Raw genomic sequence first — 23,853 nt, forward strand, 5'->3', positions numbered from 1 at the left:
GCCAGCACTGCTGGCTGCGGGAAACTCAGCCCATGAGAGGGCAGGCATTGCACTTTTCAGTTGCTATTAGACGTGCACCCATGAAACACCTCACTTGGGGGCACTTTTTTTCACCTCATGTGTATCTTGGCAAGAGGATGTGACAGAGCTTCCGTCTATCGATAGAAAAGCAATTTTGATGGATATGTGATTTTAGTCAGGTACTTCCTTTTTTGAATTAAAATACTCACATGCATAGGAGTCGTTCTCTTTTTCTGGAAGAAATGTTTTGAATAGCAATTATTGTTGCTTTATTGAGCTGGTACATGATCTATATATGTCTGCCTGTCCATCTGGTGGGCTATCTGTCCATCTGTCCGTCTCTCACTTTGCGTGTATAAATGATATAAATAAAGGTGGCTTTGCTGAAGGAAGTCCATGGAATTTACCGCCTGCTGTGTCTTCTGCTACCAAGGAAGAAGCTGGTGGTTGGGAAGGCTTTCAACACGGCAATGAAATAGGTTCGTAAGATGGCAGCAGATCCTTTTGGTGTTTCTGATGCTTGGTTATATGGGACTGTTGTGGGTATGTACTGAGTACCAGGACGTGGAGGGACAGGACCTGTGCCTGGTTCCCCATCAGGGTCTGAAACCCCCCAGGTCCCTTGAACCCTGAAACCACAGCTGGCAGAGTGAAGATAAATAGAGGCTATTCCCGGGCCACCAGGAATCGCCTGACAGAACCTGCTGCCTAGCCAGCTTGGTGTCGCAGTCAGTGGGTGGGGTCTCTCTCTCAGTGGGTGGGATCTCTTGGTGGGCGGGATCTCTCAGGACAGACCGGTTATTCCTGAGAATGCTGACTGTGTCTAAGGCGGGACAGGCTGAGACCAGGTGATGGGGAGAAGAGCAAGGAGTGAGCAGGAGACGAGGATGAGAATGGGGCACAGCGGGTCTGCAACCCCAGCTTAGGGAGCCCAAGGGCATGAGCCAGAGCCCAGGCTCCTGGGGCCAGGCTGCAGGATGTCCTGGAGTCCAGCCTCTCCGAAGGGACAGGCAGCCTAATGGGTCAGTGGTCTTGACTCTCGAGCTTGCCCTGGATTCTCACAAGGCCCTCTGGTGGATACCAGTGACCGCTGGGGACTGCGAGCTCCAAGAGGCGAATGGCATCCGACAGAAGGGGCCCATTGTCCTGAGGTGAGAGTGGAGGGCACGGGCCCAGGCTCCCAGCTGCCTCAGAGAGTGATGGGGTGTGGGATTATAACCTGGGCTCAGGGCCCAAGCTGCGGAGGTGCCAGACCACGAGAGTGGCAGGTTGGGGCTGCTGGGACAGCATGAGAAGGTTCTGTGAGGAGGCAGGGCTGTTGGAGGCCCAGTAGTGAGGATTTCTGAGTATGTAGTGTGAGGATTCACCTTGCTGGTCAGCCACTTGAGGTCCATTTCTGGTAGGCAGGATGGAGAGTGAACATGTGGGACCCAGGAACTGCCACCGCATGGGTCAGATTCATGTCCTTCAGGCCTGGAAGGTGTGAGGGCAAACCCTGGGGAGGGAAGGGGGCATGGTAGCCAGGTTTTTCTCTGTGAGGTCAGCTTCGGGTGGTTGGCATGTCTGCTGCACAAACCCCCTCAATGCGGGGACCCCCAGTTCATCGTGTGGCCCCCACTCGCCACATGGCCTTTCACATTCACTGTGTGCACCCCTCCGCCTTCACTAAATGCTCCACCACTCACTGTGGTGGGCGTGGGGCAAACAGCAGCCCAGAGTCAGGAGACCCCTTCTGGATGCTGCTGTAAGCATTGTCATTCTTACGGACAATGGGCTAGGCTGGGACGATCAAGCACTGGTGTTTTATTCCAGGGGCAAATGGTGTTTACTAGCTGTGCTCCATGTTATCCATTTTGCAGAGAATGGAAAACAATAGATTTCTTTTCTACTTACATTCCTCTGCTCATTAGCATGCACAATATAAAGGCCAGAGTTGCTGAAGCAAAATCGGCAAGTTCTGATTAATTTGCAGAGCTCCAGTGATGCTTCCTGACTGAGTCATGTTGAGGAAGGATCCTTAATTGGGAACAGCCTCAGACAGTGGCATGGACAGCAAAAGAGAAGGAATATCAGAGCAAAAACACCCCTAAAGCAAATGCCAACAAGAAAGAACATTGGCTTAATGTTGACAGTTCAATCAACCGTGTCTGGAAAGACCAGGCATGCCTGTGGGTGGGAGTTCAGGGGAAAATGGAAAAGCACGCAGCCAGATTTAGAAAATAAGAAACTCATCCCTTTCAGCATCTGTCGTTGTTTTTAACAAGCATTGTCCTTTCCAGGTTGCCCACCTCTTGGTCTGGAAACCTTAAAAATCACAGACTTCCAGCTCCATGCCTCCACGGTGAAGCGCTATGGCCTGGGCGCGCATCGAGGGAGACTCAACATCCAGGTACCTGGCCCTATGGTTGGAAGGATTTTGACTGCCTTGTTTATTGCTCTGGTTCCTTGAGCTTGGATCAGGCAATGCACAGGATTTAAAATGCATTAGCCTGGATTCTCACAGTAAGAAAGGATATTGCTGAATGATCCTAATTTTACAGAGAGAGCTCTGAGACTCAGGGAGGCAATGTCTTCTCCAAAGACTGTTGTGAGTAACAGTGAGACCACCAGTACCTGGACCCAGGTTGTTCCCCTTCCACCTTTTGAACACTTCTCTTCCATATGCTGTTGGTCCAGAAAGGACAGGAGGAGAAGGTGGAATGCCTGGGGCATGGCGAGGCAGCGCCGTGGCACACGAAGCAGTGACATTTGTCTTCCCTTGCCTCCCTGCCAATGCTTCTTGTCTCTGCCACACACACATCTTCCAGGTTTTCCTGCGGCTCCCTCCATTGCGTTCCCCTGGGTCGAGCCCTGCATGGCTCCTGGGACCATGCACATCCTGGCTGGTCTCCCTCCTGGAGGCTCAAGGGCCTTTCTGGCCTTGGGCCTCAAGACTGTCAGGCCTCCCTCTCTGTCAGTCCCATCAGTCCAAGGTCTTACTCCAGGAAAGTGAGCTCCTCCCTGCACACTCTACACCCCATGCAATTCTTGACTCCAGGCTCTTTCTGTAGCAGATTCCCCTGCCTGAAACTTCTACTGCCCAACCATGCTCCACTCACATGAATCCCATCTGATCCATGCATGAGTTTCCTATTGCTGCTGTGACAAATAAACGTAGCCTCTTCCCACAAATGTATTCTCTTACAGTTCTGGAGGACAGACATCTCATTGGGCTAAGTCAAGGTATGCAGGGCTGTGCTCCTTTCTGGAGACTGTAGGGAGAATCAATTTTCTTCCCCTTTTCAGTCTTGAGAAGCTGCCCCATTCCTTGCTAGTGGCTCTTTCCTTCTTCAGAGCCAGCAAAGGCAGGTGGAGTCTTCGTGTGACCGCCTGTCTGGTTCTCTGTTCTGATTTCTTGTTCCCCTTTTGAGTATCCTTAAGATTACACTGGGCCCACCTGGATAGCCTGGCATCATCTCCCTTCTTCAAGCAAACTTCATTCCATCTGTGACCCTCATTCCTCTCTGCTGTGTAATCTAATATATGCACAGGTTCTGCGGATTAGAGCGTGGACATCTCTGGGTAGGAGTTATTCTGCCGCCCCATCCCCAGGGCCTTTTTTTCCCGCCCCGCCTCCTGCTGATCTGTTCTTTCTCAACTTAGCACTTCATCTCTACCATCCTGTGTGGCTCTTTAATGGCATCATATTCTAGTTTTCTTTCTGTAGCTCTTCTGTATTGGGAGTAGTTTCCAAGCCCCTTTGCACATGTACCATCTCTGGCCTAGGGAGGGAGGAGGTTCCTTGCCCCTGGCCCTGAGAGCCATCAAGGGTGCACTCAAAGCTAATGGCTTCCAAGTGGCAGAGTGGACCCCTGACTCCCCCAGTGGTCTGTGTAAATGTGCTAGGGGCAGCTGCTGTGCTGGAAACTGTACAAACAGATAAGGTTCCTTCCAGGGAGCTCATGGGATTGGAGGCATCTGAGCCAAGCTCTGACTCCAAGCTTTGCTCTTTCTCCACCCCACCCTTCAGACTGCACCGCATCAAACAGACTTTCGAACTGCTTAACCTCCACCACTTTTTAGTTCAGAGGAATTCAGGTAGAACATTTGTAGAAATAACTTTAATCAGATCCGAAGGTTGGTTTATAAATGCTCGTATAAAAAAAGAGTAATAACCAATAAGAAATATTTGGATGTGCACAACTGTCAACTGCAAACAATCTCTTATGTTTCATGAGAGGATGAACACAGGAACCCTCAAAGCTTGAGCCGGAGCTATGTTCATGTTCGCACAGTGCCTCCAGTACCCTAGAAGGGGCTCCAGGCCTCTGAGGAAATGACGGTCAGACCCAAGCAGGGCATGTGCAGCCTGTTTTGTGCATTAATCAGGGGAGCTGTCATCTGATGCTTTGCTTGCTTTCTCTATAATTGAAATTATCCTTTGAAAAAGAGAAAGTGTTCACATTTATTTGTGCTTTCAGTCAAAAATTAAAAGGTCCTGTTAATCCTAAATGTGTTGGGGTTGAATGGGAAGTTGGGGGGAGCATGGTGTTTGTGTCCCTCCAGTTGGGAATTCTGCCAGCAGAGTGCCACGCAGGGTGTGCCAATGAGACGTTGTAGACAGGCATGCTGAGTGCAGACCTTGGCCTTGACGTTTCTAGATTGGGGGCCTTTGGAACAATGAGCTCATGTCTCTGAGGCTCAGTTGCCTCATCAGAAAGATGAGAGTCCTAATCACTCGCAGAGTTCCTTGAGTGGTGACCTTAGGTGACTTCTGATTTTAAAACATTCCCTGGATCATCTCCTTCCTCTGTTGAAAGGCTCTGGTGGCTTCTAGTTACCATACGAGGAAAGTCCCAGGTTGGCCCTGGGTGACTGGGTCTGTCTCTGAACCTTCATTTACTTATTTCCTTGGGTTGTATCTGCCCCTTCCTTGTGAGTAAGCCCCATGTTGGATGTGGCCTTGTTTCTCCTGCTTGCCCAGCCCCTGGTGTGCAGAATAGCACCTGCAACATGGGAGGTGCACTGAGGACATGGACAGAGACCTGGCTCAGGTGCAGATGGTGTTTATTCACTGACCTGCCTTTGCTGGGCTGCACAGGAGCCCCACCGTAGATGGGGCATCCAGCAGGGAGCAGCTGGCGAGGCTGTCCTCACTTCATCTTCCTGGCTTCAGGTAGTCTTTCACCCGTGAGAGGCCCACCCCAGGCAGAATGCCAAGCTCCCCTCAGTGAATGCATTGGCTGAGTGCACTCTCTTGCCTGTGGTCAGGGTGAAACGGAGGCCGTGCGTGGGAATCACATCAGTGCTATTTGTCTTCATGGGTTTTTCTTTCTTCAGGGGCATCTTATTTACCCTGATGCTTTCTCACAGGAAGGTCTCAGTACCTGCTCTTAGACTGGGAAGTTGCTGCTTTAATAGCCAAATCTGGGCCCGCCATCCCCAGCCTCTGGCTCTGACCCCACTCGGGTACCTGGTGTCAACCCCAGAGAGGACAGTGTCGTTTGCAATGTGTGTCTGTGGGCTTCGACATACAGCCCCAGTCCCCCACGGGGAGCTCACTAGGCTAAATCGAGGGGTCAGCAGGGCTGTGCTCCTGTGCCACAGGGAAATGGGGATGAGGTCAGCCCACTTTTGTGGTTTGTGTCTTCCAGAGCCAGTGCCACATGCGGTGTGATTCCACTGTCACAGGTGCATAATTAAAGTCAGTGTGCTCCAAAAATACATCTCCCTACACAGAACGGTTTGAAATGCAGTTTAAAAATAACCACCTCTTGTCTCACATATGAGTATTTTGTAGGCGTGTTGAGCTAATGGGATTTTGTGATCGAGAAACACCAAGATGTCAGAATTAGAAACTGTGTTTAATGCCCTAGTGCAGGCTATGAGCTGGTTCAGCCTAGCGCTGTGCTGGCCCAGGACTCTATAGGCACAGATGTGGCTGTGGTCCAGGCTGGAAGGTTATGGGGCTCACAGGCTGGGGCGCTGGTGCTGATCGCTCTGCTGACCAGCCACGTGGCCTTGGGTGAGATGCCCTCATTCTCCAAGGCTCAGTGTCATCATCAGGAAGGTGCAGGTCCCACCGCTGGCTCTGCCTCCTTCATGGTATTGTGAAGGTCAAAAGGAGTAAAGAAAGAGAATTGCCTTTGGCAGTTCTCAAATGCATATTCTTACCCATTAGCATTCATTCTTGCAGCAGACCCATTGTGAGGTGCCTGCTATGTGACTGGCATGGAAAGGGCCATGACAAAAAGCCCTAGGGATTCTCTGCCTTCAAGATGCTTCAGTCTCTAGCAGACGGAGAGTGGGAATCAGCTCGAAGCATCATTGGCACAGTGCTAAGTGCCTTATGCACGTGATTTCATTTATTCCTCCAACATGGAAGATAGTACTGTTATTATTACCTCTGCCTTATAGGAAACAGACACAGGGAGCATGGAATGACTCAGCTCACATTTCCCAGGAGAGGCAGATTAAGAATCCAGGCAGCTTTAAACCTTGAGTTGTTGCTCCTAATGATGCCATAAAACTGCCTCCCAAGTCAACAGATAGAAGTGGTATAGGTGCAACAGCTGGAATAGTGATCAAACCGTGTACATCTCTCTTTTCTGACAATTGTCTCACACTGATTTATTCATCTGCACCCTCGCCAAATGCTGAGCCGCTTGCAGAAAATGTGACTCTTGCATTTCTGGGTATTCCCCACCCTGTGTGAGCGCGGTGTCTGCACATATGGATGCGCTGAATCAACAAAGCTTCTGTGTAGTGGCTGCAGTGCTTAAGGGCGCTTAAGCAGGAGAAGCCTAGGAGGAGGCCGGGCAGGCTGGTCTGCTGTCACATGTGTTTTTCGAGTGCATATTTGCCCTGTGTGGTTGGCAGATACAGGGATGATGTCATTATGACACAGAAGCAGCATTGGTTCATGTGTGACTTTTGCTAGTCTATGAATGGTCTGTGGGGCCGAGCACCAGCACCTGGCCACAGAGTGCCCTGTCACAGGTGAGTGTGGAGTCTATGAATGGCCTGTGGGACTGAGTATCAGCACCTGATCACAGAGTGCCCTATCATGGGTGAGTGTAGAGTCTATGAATAGTCTGTGGGACCGAACATCAGCACCTGGCCACAGAGTGCACTATCACGGGTGAGTGTAGAGTCTATGAATGGTCTGTGGGACCAAGTATCAGCACGTGACCACAGAGTGCACTGTCACCGGTGAATGTGGAGTCTATGAATAGTCTGTGGGACCGAGTATCAGCACCTGACCACAGAGTGCACTGTCACGGGTGAGTGTGGAGTCTATGAGTGGTCTGTGGGACCCAGCACCAGCACCTGACCACAGAGTGCAGTGTCGTGGGTGAGCGTGGAAGCTGCGGAGTCCTGTGCATGGTGCCCTGTGCCTCCTTTTCCTCGGCGTCGGTGGGGCCTGTGCTGGTGCATTGCTCAGGTTCTTCTCCATTTTGCCCTAGCCTTCAACTCAGCAGCTCCACGCCGCCTTCCAGCTCCATGCCACCTTCCATCGCTGGCACCACCCGCCTCCCTGCTTGTTTCCTTTTCAGATCAAATCCTATAATTACAGCTGTATTTAAACACTGTTTTGAGCAACTCAACGTGTCTTCTTAATTGTGCTAATGTGTTTTTAGAATTAATTTTTTTCAGTCTTCTGCTTCCAGACCTGTATAGATTTTGAATGGGCTGGCTGGTGAGCTGGGTTTTAGACTGGGAGCTTTTACTGGAATGCATTTGCCATGTTACCACAGAAATACCTGTCTCCTTTTCCATCATTTTAAGCAGAAGACTTTGAAAGAGTCCTTATAACTCAGTACTTCCTTTTTTCCAAGTAGAATTTTACTTTTGTTAACTTAATAATAGAAGGTTAGAGAAAAAACCCAACATTTACATTTTATCACTACATTGGGACAAGATAGACTTTCCAGGAATTCAAGGAAGACATCCAGTTTGGCAGGAGAGCAAAGGTTCGGCCCTTCACCTATGATTATTCTTCCTGTGCACCCAGGACCCTTTTATACTCACTCACTTGTGAGGCTGTGATCTCATTTAGAAACAGTCACTGGTTTCTTCCATTCTGGGTGCAACTGCAGACAGATTGGAAATTAACATTCTGAGTCTCCAAGAGAACATGTTGACAGTGACCTCTAAAATCATGCTCAGGGCCAGGCGTGGTGGCTCATGCCTGTAACCCCAGCACTTTGGGAGGCCGAGGTGGGTGGATCACCTGAGGTCGGGAATTCAAGACCATCCTGGCCAACGTGGTGAAATCCCGTCTCTACTAAACATACAAAAATTAGCCGGGCATGGTGGCGCACGCCTGTAATCCCAGCTACTTGGGAGGTTGAGGCAGGAGAATCACTTGAACCTGGGAGGCTGAGGTTGCAGTGAGCCAAGATCATGCCACTGCACTCCAGCTTGTGTGAGAGGGTGAGACTCTGTCTCAAAAAAAAAAAAAAAAAACAATAAAAAACAAAAACCAAACCAAACCAAACCAAAACAAAACAAAACATGCTCGGATCCTTTGCCTGTAGTTAGTCTTAGGAAGTGACCCTATATTCAGGTGGGTCATCTAATGGCAGCTCATCACCTGCCCCATCCCAAAGAATCCTCCTTTGAGGACCCTCAGATAGTTTCCGTAGGTCATAAACTAAGGAAGGGGGTTCAGGGACAGCAGCCCTGCCGAAATGACTTATTGTACCACTGTTATTATTTTGGATATTTTCTTAGCTGGCAAGCCTCAAACAGATTGCAGTAGTAAGCACTGCCATGACAGCACCATGTCATGCTGGCTTTCAGCCTCATTCTCAAGAATTTAAATTACAGTAAGTCAGGGTCTGACGTGTGATCAGAGAAATGAAACACTAAGTGTGTGGTTGGGACTCAGGATGTCACCGCAATTCCTGCCTATAATTGGGGACCGATTTACATCCCCTATAAATGGGGATGTAAAAAAGTTGGTGCTCAGATCAGAGCTTGGAAGAAACAGCTGATGTTTTGAGGTCACAAGGAAAAACATAGCACACTCCCTACACAGCTCTGGGTGTCCTTGTGATAGCCTGGTCACAGCTGTTTGGCACTCTGTGGACCAGGTCTTGCCTCAGCCATGTTAGAAGTGACTGAGAGTTTGGTCCCCTAGAGAGAGAGGCTCACCTCTTGCAGCTCTTTCAGGAGGAAACGTCTGGCTGTAACAATAGTATCTGTCAGAGCCATTTTCCCAGCACCGCTGGAAGGAATCATGAGTCCTCTCCTCAGTCATTTCCTTAAAAATTATATGGAGCACCTCGATGCCGATATTAGAATCTAGTTCCAGTGTTCTCATCCCCTTTTTTACCTAAAATGAGGTGGGATACTTGGAGGCGGCCGCTGCCTGTGGCTTCATACGTACCCCCACACGAAGACATGAATGCAGTTTTAGAACATTGAACCAACTGAGTTTTATCCTGTGTCACAGCTCATGTTCCAGAGCATGTCCTGTACATGTCTCCCTGTACCTTTTGGCCCCAGTGCTCTTGGGGCCCCACTTTGACCAAAGGTGGAGGCCACCCACATTTCTCCCAGCAGGAAGTCTGTGGAGTACCTTGGGCAGCACCATTTTCCCAGGTCTCACCTGTGCCCGACCCACACCTGCCTGTGGCTGGGCCCTGCACCGGTGTCTTTGACCCTAAGCCTATTTCTTCCTTCAGGCCTTCCCGATTTTCTGTTTTGTTTGTTTGTTTGTTTTTGTTTTTCCTGGCTATGCAAAACCTTGCTGTGACTCTTAAGTTCTTCTTGGGGGCCATATATGTGCTAAGTGCTGCAGAGGCAAAAGTAATCACGGTAGACATAGTTTCCGAGTCAAGGAATGTCGTGTTTGTTCTGATAAAGGGATTTCGTTCTACATCTGGCTTCAAGCAAACGGTCTTGGAGACAGTGTTTGGATGCCAAAACACTGGAATTTTGGGTATTTGGATTTTTATGGGAATAACAGGACCGAATATTTTAAATTGTGACTCCCTTGGAAAGATCAAAATGAATATCTATTATGATGGTAACGCACTGTTCTTATTTCTCAAGAAGCTTACAGTGTAGACACACAAGCAGGTAGAAGGACAATGTAACCAAAGTAAAAAGGGTCCAAAGCCTCCAAAGCCTCCTTGACCCATGAACCGCAGATTATTAAGGAACCACAGAGTTATCTGGTTCAGATATAGATTCTGTTCTGTTTGCTATATGCATTTTTCTTTAATATGTTATTAAATTTCATATGTTGTGTCCTTGAAGCACTACCACAGAATGACCTACACACCTGATTGCCGGGAGACGTGCACGTCCAGAAGACAGTCATCCTACCTGTGTACAGTGGGGCAGGTGCCCTGGGGAACCATCCCCATGAGGCATCACTGGAGAAGGCACAGTGCAGTTATGACTGCAGAGTAGACACACAGGCTCTGGGGGTTGTCTGTTGAACGAGCTGAGCCATCACGTGGGTGCTGGAGCTGGCAGGGAAGGAGCTCTGGGTTTATCTGCAGCTGGAAAACTGAGATTAGGGTCTCAGGTCTGTACTTAGTAGCTGTGGGGTTAGGGCAGGTCACTTAGCCCCTTACTTCAGTTTCCTTATCTCTAAAACATATATAAAATATATTACATATATAAATATATAATATATATAAAAATATATATATTTTATATATATGTATTTGTTCACTAGCTCTTGGGCCACCCCTGCCTCCCAGCTTGTGCTGCCTTATCTCCCTGACCACTGGCTTGAATTTCACCCCTAGGATCTCCCACACCCACATCCAGGCAGGGCCCAGAAAAGTCTGATCTGAGAGGCATCAGTAGTCACCCCCGGAGCCTGTGTGTCCATTCAGCAGTCAGAGCTGCTTCTCCAGTGATGCCTCATGGGGATGGTTCCCCAGGGCACCTGCCCTGCTACACACAGGTCAGATGACCGTCTCCTGGAGGTGCATGGTTGGGAATCAGGTGTGTAGGTCATTCTGTGTTAGTGCTTCAAGGACACAATAAATGCTGTATAAGCAGAAAAAGCCAGGGTAGGGAGAGGGAGGGGTGGAAAAAGGAGAGGAGGAGGGAAAAAAAGAATAACAGAGCAGATTCTTTCTTTCTTTCTTTTTTTGAGACTGAACCTTGCTCTGTCGCCCAGGCTGGGGTGCAGTGGCGCGATCTCTGCTCACTGCAACCTCCACTTCCTGGGTTCAAGCTATTCTTGCCCCTCAGCCTCCTGAGTAGCTGGGATTACAGGCACGTGCCACCACGCCCAGCTAATTTTTGTATGTTTAGTAGAGACGGGGTTTCACCATGTTGGCTGGGCTGGTCTCGAACTCCTGACCTCAAGTGGTCCTCCTGCCTTGGCCTCCCAAAGTGTTGGGATTACAGGCATGAGCCACTGCGCCTGGCCAGATTCTCCCTTTTATTTATTCATTTTATTATAACAACAACACAAAAACACAACACACCTCTAGAAACCTTTTATGTACTCAGCACTGTCATAAGAACTGAGGAAACAATGCTGAGCGAAAGCAGAAGAGCCCTGAGCACTTAGCAAATATTTACTGGGGGCCTATGATGTGCTGGGCCCTGTTCTAGGTGCTGAGATGCCTTAATGACCAAAACAAAGATTCTTGCCATCTTGAAGCTTGCGTTCTAGTGCGGGAGGCAAATCAAGGCAGGTGTATTAGTCCATTCTCTCACTGCTATAAAGAAACAGCTGAGATGGGGTAAATTCATTAAGAAAAGAGGTTTCATTGGCTCATGGTTCTGCAGGCTGTACAGGAAACATAGTGGCTTCTGCTTCTGGGGAGGCCTCAGGAAACTTACAGTCATGGCGGAAGGTGAAGGGGAGGCAGGCACTGCTTACATGACCCTAGCGGGAGCAAAAGACTGGGGAGGTGCCACACACATTTAAACAACTAGATCTCATGAGAACTCACTCACTATCCAACACAGTTCTAAGGGGGAGATTCACCCCCATGATCTAATCACGTCCCACCAGGCCCCAACTCCAACACTGGGAATTACAATTTGACGTGAGATTCAGGCAGGGACACAGATCCAAACTATATCAGCAGGAAATGTGACAAATCATAGTGTTTATTACTATAGTATGTTAGAAGGTGGCATATACTGTGGAGAGAAGGGAAACAAAACCAGCGGACAGCTGGCAGTGGTAGTCATGGGGGCAGGCTCTGGGGAGGTGGCAGCTGTTTTTCAAGAAGGGGATCAATGGGGAGCCAAGGGGGTATGAGAAGAGCATTCTGGGCAGGGGGGATGGCTTGAGCAAAGGTCAGGGGTGGAAGCATGCTCAGTATAGCCAAGGGGCAGCAGGAGGTTGGAGTGAGCATCAGGGGAGAAGACATGAGCCAGAGGTAATAGGAGGCCTGCAGGCCCCCTGGAAGGACTTCAGCTTTTAGCCGTGAGCCAATTAGGGGAGCCCTGGAAAGTTCTGGACACAGGAATGACATGCTGTGGCTTACATGTGAAACGGATCAACCTAGTCACTGTGTTGACATTTGGGGAGCAAACATCAAAGCAGAGGCCTGTTAAGGGGGGTGACTTCAGGCCCTAGACAGGAGATGGTACTGGCTTGAGCCAAGATAGGAGTGATGGAGGGGGTTGGAAGTGGATGGATTTAGGATATTTTGAAAGGAGGATTTTCTGATGCAGGGCAGATGAGGTTTGGATGAAGGATGCAAGAGAATGGAAGGGAGTCAGGCATGCTTTTTAACCTGCAACTCTGATAATCTAGTAATCTAATGGGGAGATGAAATTACTGAAGAAAATCCCACCTGGGAATGCATAATTACAATCTGTAATGAGTCCTGGGAAGGAGAGGAGCAGATGCATTCATTCCCTGGGGCTGCCACGACAAAGTTGGGAGCCCAGACAGGCCAACTGAAAACAGCAAACACTGATTCTCTCACAATTCTGGAGGCTTGAAATCTGAAATCAAAGTGTTAGCAGGGCATCGCTCCTTCCGAAGTCTCTAGGAAAGGGTCCTTCCTTGCCCTTTCCAGCGTCTGGTGGCCTCAGGCGTTCTGTGGCATCCCTGGGCTGGTAGATGCATCACCCCAGTCTCTGCCTCCCTGGTCCCTCAGGCTTCTCCCAGTGAGCCTCTACATCATCTGCCCTCTGCCTGTGTGTCTCTGTGTTCATGTTTCCCCTTGTTTAAAGACACAGTCATGCTGGATATGCCCATCCTGCTCTAATCTGACTGCATCTTAACTAAGTGTATCTGTATCAGCCCTTTTTTTTTCTTTTTTTGAGATGGAGTCTCATTCTGTCACCCAGGCTAGAGTGTAATGGTGTGATCTTGGCTCACTACAACCTCCATCTCCCGGGTTCAAGCGATTCCCCTGCCTCAGCCTCCCAAGGAGCTGGGACTACAGGTGCGTGCCACCATGCCCGGCTAATTTTTTGTATTTTTAGTAGAGCCGGGGTTTCACTATGTTAGCCAGAATGGTCTGGATCTCCTGATCTTGTGATCCACCTGCCTTGGCCTCCCAAAGTGCTGGGATTACAGTCGTGAGCCACCGTGCCTGGTCACCAGCCCTATTTCTAAATAAGGTCACATTCTGAGATTCCAAGAGTTAGGGTATGAGCCTATTTTGGAGGGGGGGAACACAATTCAATACTGTGGTTCTGTATGCCCAATATATCTGCCTCAGGCTGGAGCTTGGAGGACTTTCCTGAGGATGGAGTGAGTACTTAGGCTACTACATGAAGAAGGATTATAAGTGGAGGGTTTATTGGACAAAGGGTAGGAGGGAGAGAAGAGCCTTCCAGGTCAAAGAGAAGAGTGTGTGCAAAGGCCCTGTGGTGGTGGGGAACATGGTCTATTGGAAGGACTGAGGCAAAGCCAGTGTGACTGGAGCTACACTGTAGTTATGGAGCAATGTCATGGCCAATGGCCATGAGAAAAAGAGCTTCCCACCATTAGTCGTCAAGTAAATACAAATCAAAGCCACAATGAGACAGGATGCACAGGCACCAGAATGGCTTTGAAAAAAGGATAATATCAAGTGTTGGCAAAGATGTAGGGCAATGGAAACGTTCATACAATGCTGGGAATGTAAAGTAGCACAGCCGCTTGGAAACCTGTTTGGCAGTATAATAGTCTGTCTTTATCTGGGGGATATGTTCCAAGACCCCCACCCCCAGTGGATGCTTGAAACTGTGGATAGTACCAAATGCTCTTAGATGCTAGGCGTGGATTTCTTTTTCTTTCACCACAATTTCACAGGTAGAAAATTCATTCTTACCATAGATCTTAGCAGCCTCAGCATACAATTTTCTTTCTTTTTTAAATTAAGTTGAGACCTTTCATCTTTTCACTTAAAGGAAGCATTTTACTTGTCTCTTGGGCATTTCTGAATTACCAATATCAATACCCTTGCATTGTGGGGCCATTATTAAGTAAAAGGTTACTTCAACACAAGCACTGCAATACCAACTCTTTGATAACCAAGATGGCTGCTAGGTGACTACTGGGCAGCTAATGTAGACAGTGTGGATCACCAAACAAAGGGAGGATTCACATCAAGGTGGAATGGTGAGAAATGGTGTGGGATTTTGTCACCCTACCCAGAATGGCATGCAGTTTATAAATTGGTTATTTCTGGAATTTCCCATTTAATATTTTCAGACTGTGGTTGACTTCAGACAACTGAAACCATGGGAAGAGAAACCACAGATAACGGGGGACTATTGTATTTATTAAAGTTGAACATTCTCATGCACATTGACCTAACAAATTCACTCTCATGCCTAAATGGAAATGTGCTCACAGGTGCACAAGAAGACATGCATAGGTATGTTCATCGCAGCATTATTTATAACCCCCAAATGGAAATAATCCACATATATCATAAGTCATTTTTTAAGTACTACAGTGAAATACCATATGACAGTTAAAAGGACTAAATTACTACTGCATGCAATTGTCTGGGTGAATCTCCCAGATATAATAAATATTGATCAGAAGAAGCCAGGCACAAAGAGTAGTTACAGTAGGTTTCATTTATATAAAGTTTGAAAATAAGAAAACCAACCTGAGGAGATAGAAGTCAGAGGCATGGTTATGTCTGGGGGAAGTTAATGTCTGGGAAGGGGCACAGGGAGCTTCTGGCATGCTGCTCATGGTCTACATCTTGGTCTGGATGTGGTTATGTGGGTACATGCAGTTTGTAAAAATTGGTTGAGCTGCACACTTAGGATTTGCACACTTTTCTGTATCTATTTTAAAATTAATGAAAACTGTACAAGAAAGCTGCTCAGCTAAAGAAGAGAGGTATATTTGATTTAGCCTTTTAAAAGTGAATGTTAGGCCGGGCATGGTGGCTCACGCCTGTAATCCCAGCACTTTGGGAGGTCGAAGCAGGCGGATCACCTGAGGTCAGGAGTTCGAGACCAGCCTGACCAGCATGGTGAAACCTTGTCTGTACTAAAAACACAAAAATTAGCCAGATATGGTGGCGGGCACCTGTAATCCCAGCTAATGAATCCAGGAGGCAGAGGTTGCAGTGAGCCGAGATTGCGCCATTGCACTCCAGCCTGGGGAACAAGAGCGAAACTCCGTCTCAAAAAAAAAAAAAATAGTGAATGTTAAGAATATAATAAATGAAATTAGGTGATAAAGGGGATAAAGGGGAAGGAGGAGAGGCAGCAGGAAGTAGAAATAATGATTTCATCACTGCCTATAGTAGGGAGTTAATGGGTACTTTCCAAGAAAATACAGAATTAAGTATGTTACGTAAAAGACATAGTTACTAAATCAAGCATTAAAACAAAGGTACAGCTCATTAGCATTTTCAGAGGAAATATGTACTTAAAGCAAAAAAAAAAAACAACAAAAAACAGATCAATAGATAAAAATAAAACAAAGCCACAGGAAGCAATAAAAATAGAATATCTAAGAAACACGGATGATTCATTCAGACAAAGAACACCTGTCAATGAGCTAAATGGACCTAACTTACCTATTAATAGAACAAAACTGAAATTGTACTATAAAGCAAATTTAATCACAGACCACAGCAGGCACATACTAAACATAAAGGGAATCATACTTGTACCCCCAGTGGTTTCCATGTATTAACTGTGTTTTCTGTGCCAGGCACTATACAAAATACTTGTAACTGTGACAATGGTATTATCACATATTTTACTTCTATCCTCATTTCATAGATCAACTGACCTAACTGGGGGTATTTAAATAATGAGCTGTAGAATGAGGACTTGCACTTGACCTACATGCGTTTCTGAAAGCGATTCTGAGCTGTGTTGCCTTCTTGGAGTGCACAGGAGGACATACACAATCTTTATGGGGTCACTAAGTGAATTAATAATTGTTTGAGAATTAAACTTGTTCCATAGATAATACAATTTTAATGGCTAAAGCATTTCCCAGATTGGAGTTAAATTGAATTAGAATGTTGATATGAAAACATTTGCCTGTTTCTTTTTCAGTTAGTATATTTCTTCATCTTTTCTTCTTTTAAATAGTGAATAAATGGTTTATGGTGTGTTGAATAGATTTTATTTTTAATTTTAAACTGTGGATGTTTACTAGTTTCCTTGGCCAATGCAAGGAAATAGTTAAGAAATTGGTTTTGGTTTTAAAAATTGCTTCAAAAACAATGAATACAGTGTTTTTGTACAGCCTACTTTACTGATGATTAAGGTTGGAATTGGGACAAGGTGCATTGCCAATTTGCAGAAGGATCAGCTGATTGCACCTGGAAAGTTTTATGGGTTTATAGCAGTGGTTTATTACAGAGGTTTATTGAAGGCAGACATTCAGACCACATGATGGCCATTTTATGGCAGATTACTTACTTTACCAATCAAATGTCACAGCTAACATTTTTTAGATAACCTCCCCCTTAAAAGGCATTAACTTGGTGATGATCTATAGTTTCAGCTATTGCTTCTAAATTTTTTTCTCAAAAATATTTTAAAATAACTATCACTTTATCCTATTTCTCTCCAAATAGCCCTGGGATACGTCTGCAGAGAGGCAGCTGTAAGTCAATTATCCTGGAATCACTAAATAGTTACATTCACTTGGATATGACTTTTTATTTGCTTCCAGATGTTTCTGTGTAGAGGCAGCCCATGATTATGAAATATGTACAGTGCAGATCAGTGACTCACTGCCGCAGAATGATTTTGATATTCACTGTTGTCTCTATCTATCAGAAAGCAAAGCCCTTTGCATAATACCTAGCATGTAGTCAATGCTCTGTAGATACCTGAAAAATGAAAGAATAAACAGTAAACATTGTATCAGTCACCCTCTATATCTATGTGTCCCTTTCCTTTTGCTTTTTAAAATTGCTTTTTAAAACTTGTTTTAATCAATTTTATAACAAACAAACACACTTCACGTTCCACCCGGCCCCTGACTGCCATCAAGCACTGTGGATGGCACAGCTACTGGAAACTCTTTTTAATTGTCTCTTTGGGAATTGAAATCTTCAATTCATTTTTTTTTTTTTTGAGACAGAGTCTCACCCTCTTGCCCAGGCTAGAGTGCAGTGGTGCCATCTTGGCTCACTGCAACCTCTGCCTCTCAGGTTTAAGCAATTCTCCTGCCTCAGCCTCCTGAGTAGCTGGGATTACAGGCGCATACCACCACACTTGGCTAATGTTCTATATTTTTGGTAGAGATGGGGTTTCACTGCGTTGGCCAGGCTGGTCTTGAACTCCTGACTTCAAGTGATCCTCCCACCTCGGCCTCCCAAAGTGCTGGGATTACAGGTGCGAGCCACCGTGCCCGGCCTGAAATCTTCACTTCTAAATAATATGCAAATATTGATCTGTATCAATTTATAAATGTAGACTTGATCTTTTAGATCCCTATTCTGGAAGATGAGGCTATCACCCATTTTTATCACCCCTTTCCCCTCTTCCATCTTTCCCATAAAATTGTAGCTCAATTTTTAGGTAAATCTGTATCTGAGGTTTTCATTATTATGACTGAAAATTTTGCTTCCTAGTTACTGAGCCAAAAAATACTTTAATTTTCAGTCAGGAAATATTTACTTCATATCATTTCTTAACAACCTTTTGTTTTCCTGGGCCTGCTTGTATTTTTAAGAACATATTCTCCCCACATCTTGCAATAGGTCTGGATCCGAAAACAAACAAACAAAAAAAACCTTCAATATCATTTTTTATGCAGCCACATCTGTTCAGTGGTTTTTAGTCCTGTTTTGTGTTTTACGTTTCTGTTAGACACCCCTTCAGAAGCCATTTCACCTGCTGCATTCTGAATGGGCTACTCTCTGGGTCTCCTACATGGCTACTGTCTTGGGTCTTCTTCACCATCATTCTGATAATTCTCTGCTATGTTGGAACCCTTGATTTCTGGATCTGATATATTCCTTTCTGTAGTGTTCTGCCTCATTTTTTTGGAGTGCATCCTCTAGTACAGGGTCCCCAGTCCCCCGTCCACAGACTGGTACCAATCTGTGGCCGGTTAGGAACGGGGCTTTCACAGCAAGAAGTGAGTGGCAGGCCAGAGAGCAAAGCTTCACTTGTATTTACCGCCACTCCCCATTGTTCAAATTACGGCCTGAGCTCCACCTCCTGTAAGATCAGCAGTGGTATTAGATGCTCAAAGGAGCGCAAACCCTATTGTGAACTGTGCGTGTAGGGGATCTGGGTTGTGCGTTCCTTATGAGAATCTAATGCCTGATCATCTGTCACTGTCTCCCATCACCTCCAGATGAAAATGTCTAGTTGCAGGAAAACGAGCTCAGGCTCCCATTGATTCTACATTATGGTAAGTTGTGTAATTTTATTTCATTATATATTATAATTTAATAATAATAGAAATAAAGTGCACAATACATATAATATGCTTAAATTATCCCAAAACCATCCCCCACCCCCAGATGGTGGAAAAACCAGTCCCTGGTGCCAGAAAGGTTGGGGACTGCTGCTTCAGTAGCTTCATGGAAATGGTGTATGAAAAATAGATTTTTTGAGAATCTGTGAATCTGAAAATGTCTTTATTTTGCCATCATGGTTGATAGTTTGGCTGAGTATAAAAATTCTAGGATGAAAAATCTTTCCCTTTTGAACTTTGAAAGCACCATCCCTCCATTCTTCTAGCTTCAGATGCTGCTATTGAGAATTCTGATGTCATTCTTATTCCTCTTTCTTTCTTTGTGTGTGTTCCTTTTAGTGCTTGTTTCCTCTTTGGAAACTTTTAGAATCTTTTCTTTATTTCTGATGTTTTGAAGTTTCAAAATGATATTCCATGGTGTGTATTTTAGTTTATTATGTATACTAGATTCTTACGAGTTTTGGAGACTTAACTGGGAAAGTATAGTTTTTATTTGGTCGTTTTTTTCCCCCTAAAATTCTTCTGGGTTTCTTCCTCTGCTTTTCTTATTTTTCTCCTGTTGTCTATTTTTGTGTTCTGTTTTAGTTTTTGTGAGGTTTCTTCAACTTTAGCATTTTAGTCTTTTTGTTTTAAAAATAGAAAGCCTTTCTATTTTAAAAGTTGCTGACATTTTAAAAATTTCAACTTTCACATTTTAATTTCCAAGAGCTCTTTCTTGTTCAGTGCTTTTTCCTTTTTTAGAGTATTCTGTTCTTGTTTCATGAAATCAAGACCTTTCTAGAAATATTAATTATAGATTTTTAAAGCCTTTTTTCTGTTCTCTATTATAGTTTGCATTTTTTTTTTCTGTTTGTTATAAACCTGGCTGCATGGTGTTCTATAGCTGGTTGGGGGAAGGAGCTGGAACATCTCACTCTTTAGTGTGCTGATGCCCCTAGAGGTTACTGTTTTTATCCATCACGGCACCCCTGCCCTCCTCTGTGCTTAGTATCCCCAATCCAGGGTCTCTACAGTTTGCTTTCTTTTCAGAGAAAAATTTCAGGTCCTCTGTGGAGTGGGGTTGGAGATATGGGGGAATTAATTTTATTATTATTATTTTTTTTGACAGTCTTGTTCTGTCACCCAGAGCAGAGACAGACAGTCTTGTTCTATCACCCAGAGCAGAGACAGACAGTCTTGCTCTGTCACCCAGACTAGAGCACAGTGGTGCAATCTTGGCTCACCGCAGCCTCTGCCCCCCTGGTTCAAGTGATTCTCCTGCCTCAGCCTCCTGAGTAGCTAGGATTACGGACGTGAGCCACTGTGCCCAGCCTAGTGTTTTTTTAGTACACATTTTGAAGCAATTGCCTGTTGAGTCCTGCCTTACCCTCACCTCCCAAAGATATATTGAAACCCAGGTTCTCAGCTTTTTTAAGGTTCTGTGTGGCTTGCTTCTTATTGTGCTGTTTTGACGTTTGCACTTCCTTCTCTTGCTGAGTCATTCAGGATTCCTCCATCTGATTCTGTCTTCATATATTGTAATTTAGGGCTTTCATATGTCTTCTGGCTTTATCAGAGATCAAAATTGTATTTCTGTATCTTGCTTTCTTTGCTTGGGGTTGACTTTTGAGAGAAGAACACAGAAAAACTAACGTGTTTATCCCATCATCTTGAAACAGAAAAATCCTCTTAGATTGACTTTAGACAGTATCAGGTTTTCTCTTTGTTATGGATTTGATAATTCCCACATTTATCTTAAGCAAAATTGAGTCTGTTAGGGGCATTTGTATGCTTTCTTTAAGGTAAAAAAAATGCATATAATTTAATTTCCTTTATAAAATTACATTAATTCTCAGGTTTTTTTGGTATTGTAGTAGAAAGATTCATTCCATGTTAGTGACGTTTTCAAGACTAGTGTACCCTTTAAAGAATCAAACCTTTTGGTTCACCAACTTTTAATTGAAATTTCTCCAAAATTTATCAGCGATTTCCCTACATTATTAAAGAGAAAGAGATGAATGCATTCTTCTTGTGGTTTCTCAGAGGCATCACCTGAATATCATTTATTGCATGATGGTATAATTTTGTAACATCTCTGGGGCTGGTACCTCCTTTTTCACTGAATTCTCCCAGGCACTTGCTTTTTAAATTCATAATCAATTTTGCAGAGGTGGCTGTCACTTCCCAATGAGTCATCTTTGGGAAGAGCTCTCCATTCCCCTGACACTGTGCTACATTTAATTGACTGTCCAGTGTGCCCAGAAAGAACGGAGATTGGCAGCAGAAACAAAATATGCAGGCTGGCAAAACCAGAAGCCTTAAATTTAATTTCAAATCCTGTTTAGTAGACTTTGATGGGCAGTTCCTTCCAGTTTCCATGATTCTATAGGGTACATGTCTCAGGCTATGCGGCAGTTCTATTCTTATCTGCTAAGCCTTGGATGTCTAACAGTGTACTGTGATTTTGTCCTGATAGAACGCTTATGTCAGGTGGTGCGGTGATGGATAGAGTTTTGCTCAGCGGAACCCTTGGCCAAGTTGTTCACTCCCATAGCTGGACTCTTAATTTCACATTTCCACTGCCCACTGAAAGTAAGGCTGTCCCCAGAATTTGAGCTGAAAGGGCTCAGAGATAGGGAAGATGGGCTGGCTGATCATTTTTATCATTCAGACTTTTTTTTTTTAATCTGATCATAAGAAATAGCTTTGCAGGAGAATGGCGTGAACCCAGGAGGCGGAGCTTGAAGTGAGCCGAGATGGTGCCACTGCATTCCAGCCTGGGCAACAGAGCAAGACTCCGTCTAAAAAAAAAAAAAAAGAAAAAGAAGAAAAAGAAATAGCTTTGTGAAATAGCCATGGAAAAATAGGGTTAATAAACGAGGATGCTTCACTTGGTTCAAATGTCCTTTCTGGGAGGTGGGGAGTCAGGGAATTATCCCTTCACATGGTGATAATATAGAGAAAATTCCAGAGCAAAAACTTTACCTGTCTTGGAAATTCAGATCAAAAGAATTTTTGAGCAAGGCATGGTGGTGTGTGCTTGTAGTCCCAGCTATTCAGAGGGCCGAGGAGGGAGGGTCATTTCAACCCAGGAGTTTGAGGCCAGCCTGGGCAACATAGCAAGACTCCATCTCTGAAGAAAAAAAAAAGAATTTTTGGTAGTAATAGCAGCTGATACTGAACACATCAAATGACTTAAACACTAACAAACAAATGTTCGCTGGATAAACTTACCCTTCAACACCTACTTCAAGTACACCCTGGTCTTGGGGCTTTCTGTCTATGGTCGGCCCCACACTAAGTTAGTGATTCTGTCCTTAAATGCTCCCGCAGCGGTTTGCTCATATTCCTGAAATAGCACCGGCCCCACTGTGTTCTAATTCATCTATTTTCACTCTTTCTTCCTGCCTAGATGGCGAGGTTCTGGGAGGGAACGATTCACCTTTGCGTCCCCGGCACCTGGTGTGTGTGGGCTGCTGTGTGGGAGATGGTTTATGTGTGCTAGATGAATGAGTAGTAGGAGTACTCATTAAATTTCATCTTTCACACTGGGCAAAAAGAGGACATGGTATATTGAAATATTTTCAACTTGTGGATACTAAGCAACTCCCTTTTATGATTTAGGATGAGGAGTTCAGGGCACAATTATTCCTTTCTTTAACACCTTCCTCATTTTCTTCTCCTATCCTCCCTCCCTTCCTCTCAGTCTCAGGAAAAGATATGTCTTAATTTTCTTCAATTGAGAGTCTTTTTGAAGAACACCGCTTTCTTTCTTTCTAGGCGGGCATTAATGAAAATGATTTTTATGACGGAGCGTGGTGCGCGGGAAGAAATGACCTCCAGCAGTGGATTGAAGTGGACGCTCGGCGCCTGACCAGATTCACTGGCGTCATCACTCAAGGGAGGAACTCCCTCTGGCTGTGAGTGTACCTGGACATGTGCTTTCTGGACCCTGTTTTGGGTCTAGCTTTTGAGGGTCTGGACAGACACAGGGAAGTTGCAGAGAGGTGTTTGGTGATGGGCAGTAGAAGAGGAGAAAATTGGAATATGAACAGGAGGCTGGGCTTGCTGTCGACACATTCTCCTGGAAGGAAGGTGCATCTCCGAACGACACCCTCCCCCTGTACAGGAGTGGAGAGAAAGATCTGCCTGACAGGTAGAGCAGAATAGACACAGACTCAGTGAAATCCAGGCGGTTTAGGCAGGTGGCTGCTGTCTTGGCTCTGGGACGAGATATTAGTGTTTTGGCTGGTGGCCAGGGCACAGCCCAAGGCAGGACCTCTGGACAAACAGTGAGTACACAGTTCTGGGGTAGAGGGCATGGATCGTCCAGATCCTGGAAAGAAGGACTGGAAGTCTAGGTTCCTAAATGGAGGATCATCAGAGAAGCAGTAAAAGTCAAGGATGACAGAGCTTGAGGCCTGAGAATGAGAAGGGGTCTCATTTCTCAGAATTTCACTCAAGGCCAAGGCTGGGGCAGTGACAAGTGTGATCTGATGGTAATCCCAGGAGAGATGGGCTGCAGCCCCTGAAAACCCTCCATCTCATGACATATGCATACAGTGAAACATATTATTCAGCCTTAAAGAGGAAGGCATGCTGCCACATGCTACACATGGGTACAGCTTGGGGACAGTCTGCTGAGCACAATACGCCAGTCACAAAAGACAAACACTGCATGATTCCACTTCCATGACGACCTAGAGCAGTCAGATGTGTAGAGGCAGAAATTAGAATGGTGTTGCCAGGCTAGGAGGAAAGGGGAATTGGGAGTTAATGTTGAAGAGGTACAGAGGTTCAGTATAGCTTGATGAAAAGTTTTGGAGATAGATGGTTGCAAATCAGTGTGAATGAACTTAATACCACAAAACTGTACAGTTAAAGATGGTTACAATGATAAATTTTATGTTATGTTTATTTTACAACAAGCAAGCAAAAATACATGAACAAAATCACCCTGTCGACCTCGGCTCAGGGCTGGTTGTGCAGACAGAGGCAGAGCTGCATCCGTGAGGGAT

At 45.5% G+C, this 23,853-nt stretch overlaps 1 protein-coding gene across 1 annotated transcript in view; it reads left to right on the plus strand.

Moving 5' to 3' along the window:
• Positions 1-23,853, plus strand: part of CPXM2 (carboxypeptidase X, M14 family member 2) — a 146,402-nt gene that overhangs the window by 26,905 nt on the left and 95,644 nt on the right. The window contains exons 3-4 of the mRNA XM_003255063.1: positions 2,301-2,410; positions 22,616-22,755. Of these exons, the coding sequence (XP_003255111.1) occupies positions 2,301-2,410; positions 22,616-22,755 (250 nt within the window). The remainder of the gene's footprint in view (positions 1-2,300; positions 2,411-22,615; positions 22,756-23,853) is intronic.

The sequence above is a fragment of the Nomascus leucogenys genome, chromosome 3, assembly GCF_006542625.1.
Source record: "Nomascus leucogenys isolate Asia chromosome 3, Asia_NLE_v1, whole genome shotgun sequence".
NCBI classification, from domain to species: domain Eukaryota; kingdom Metazoa; phylum Chordata; class Mammalia; order Primates; family Hylobatidae; genus Nomascus; species Nomascus leucogenys.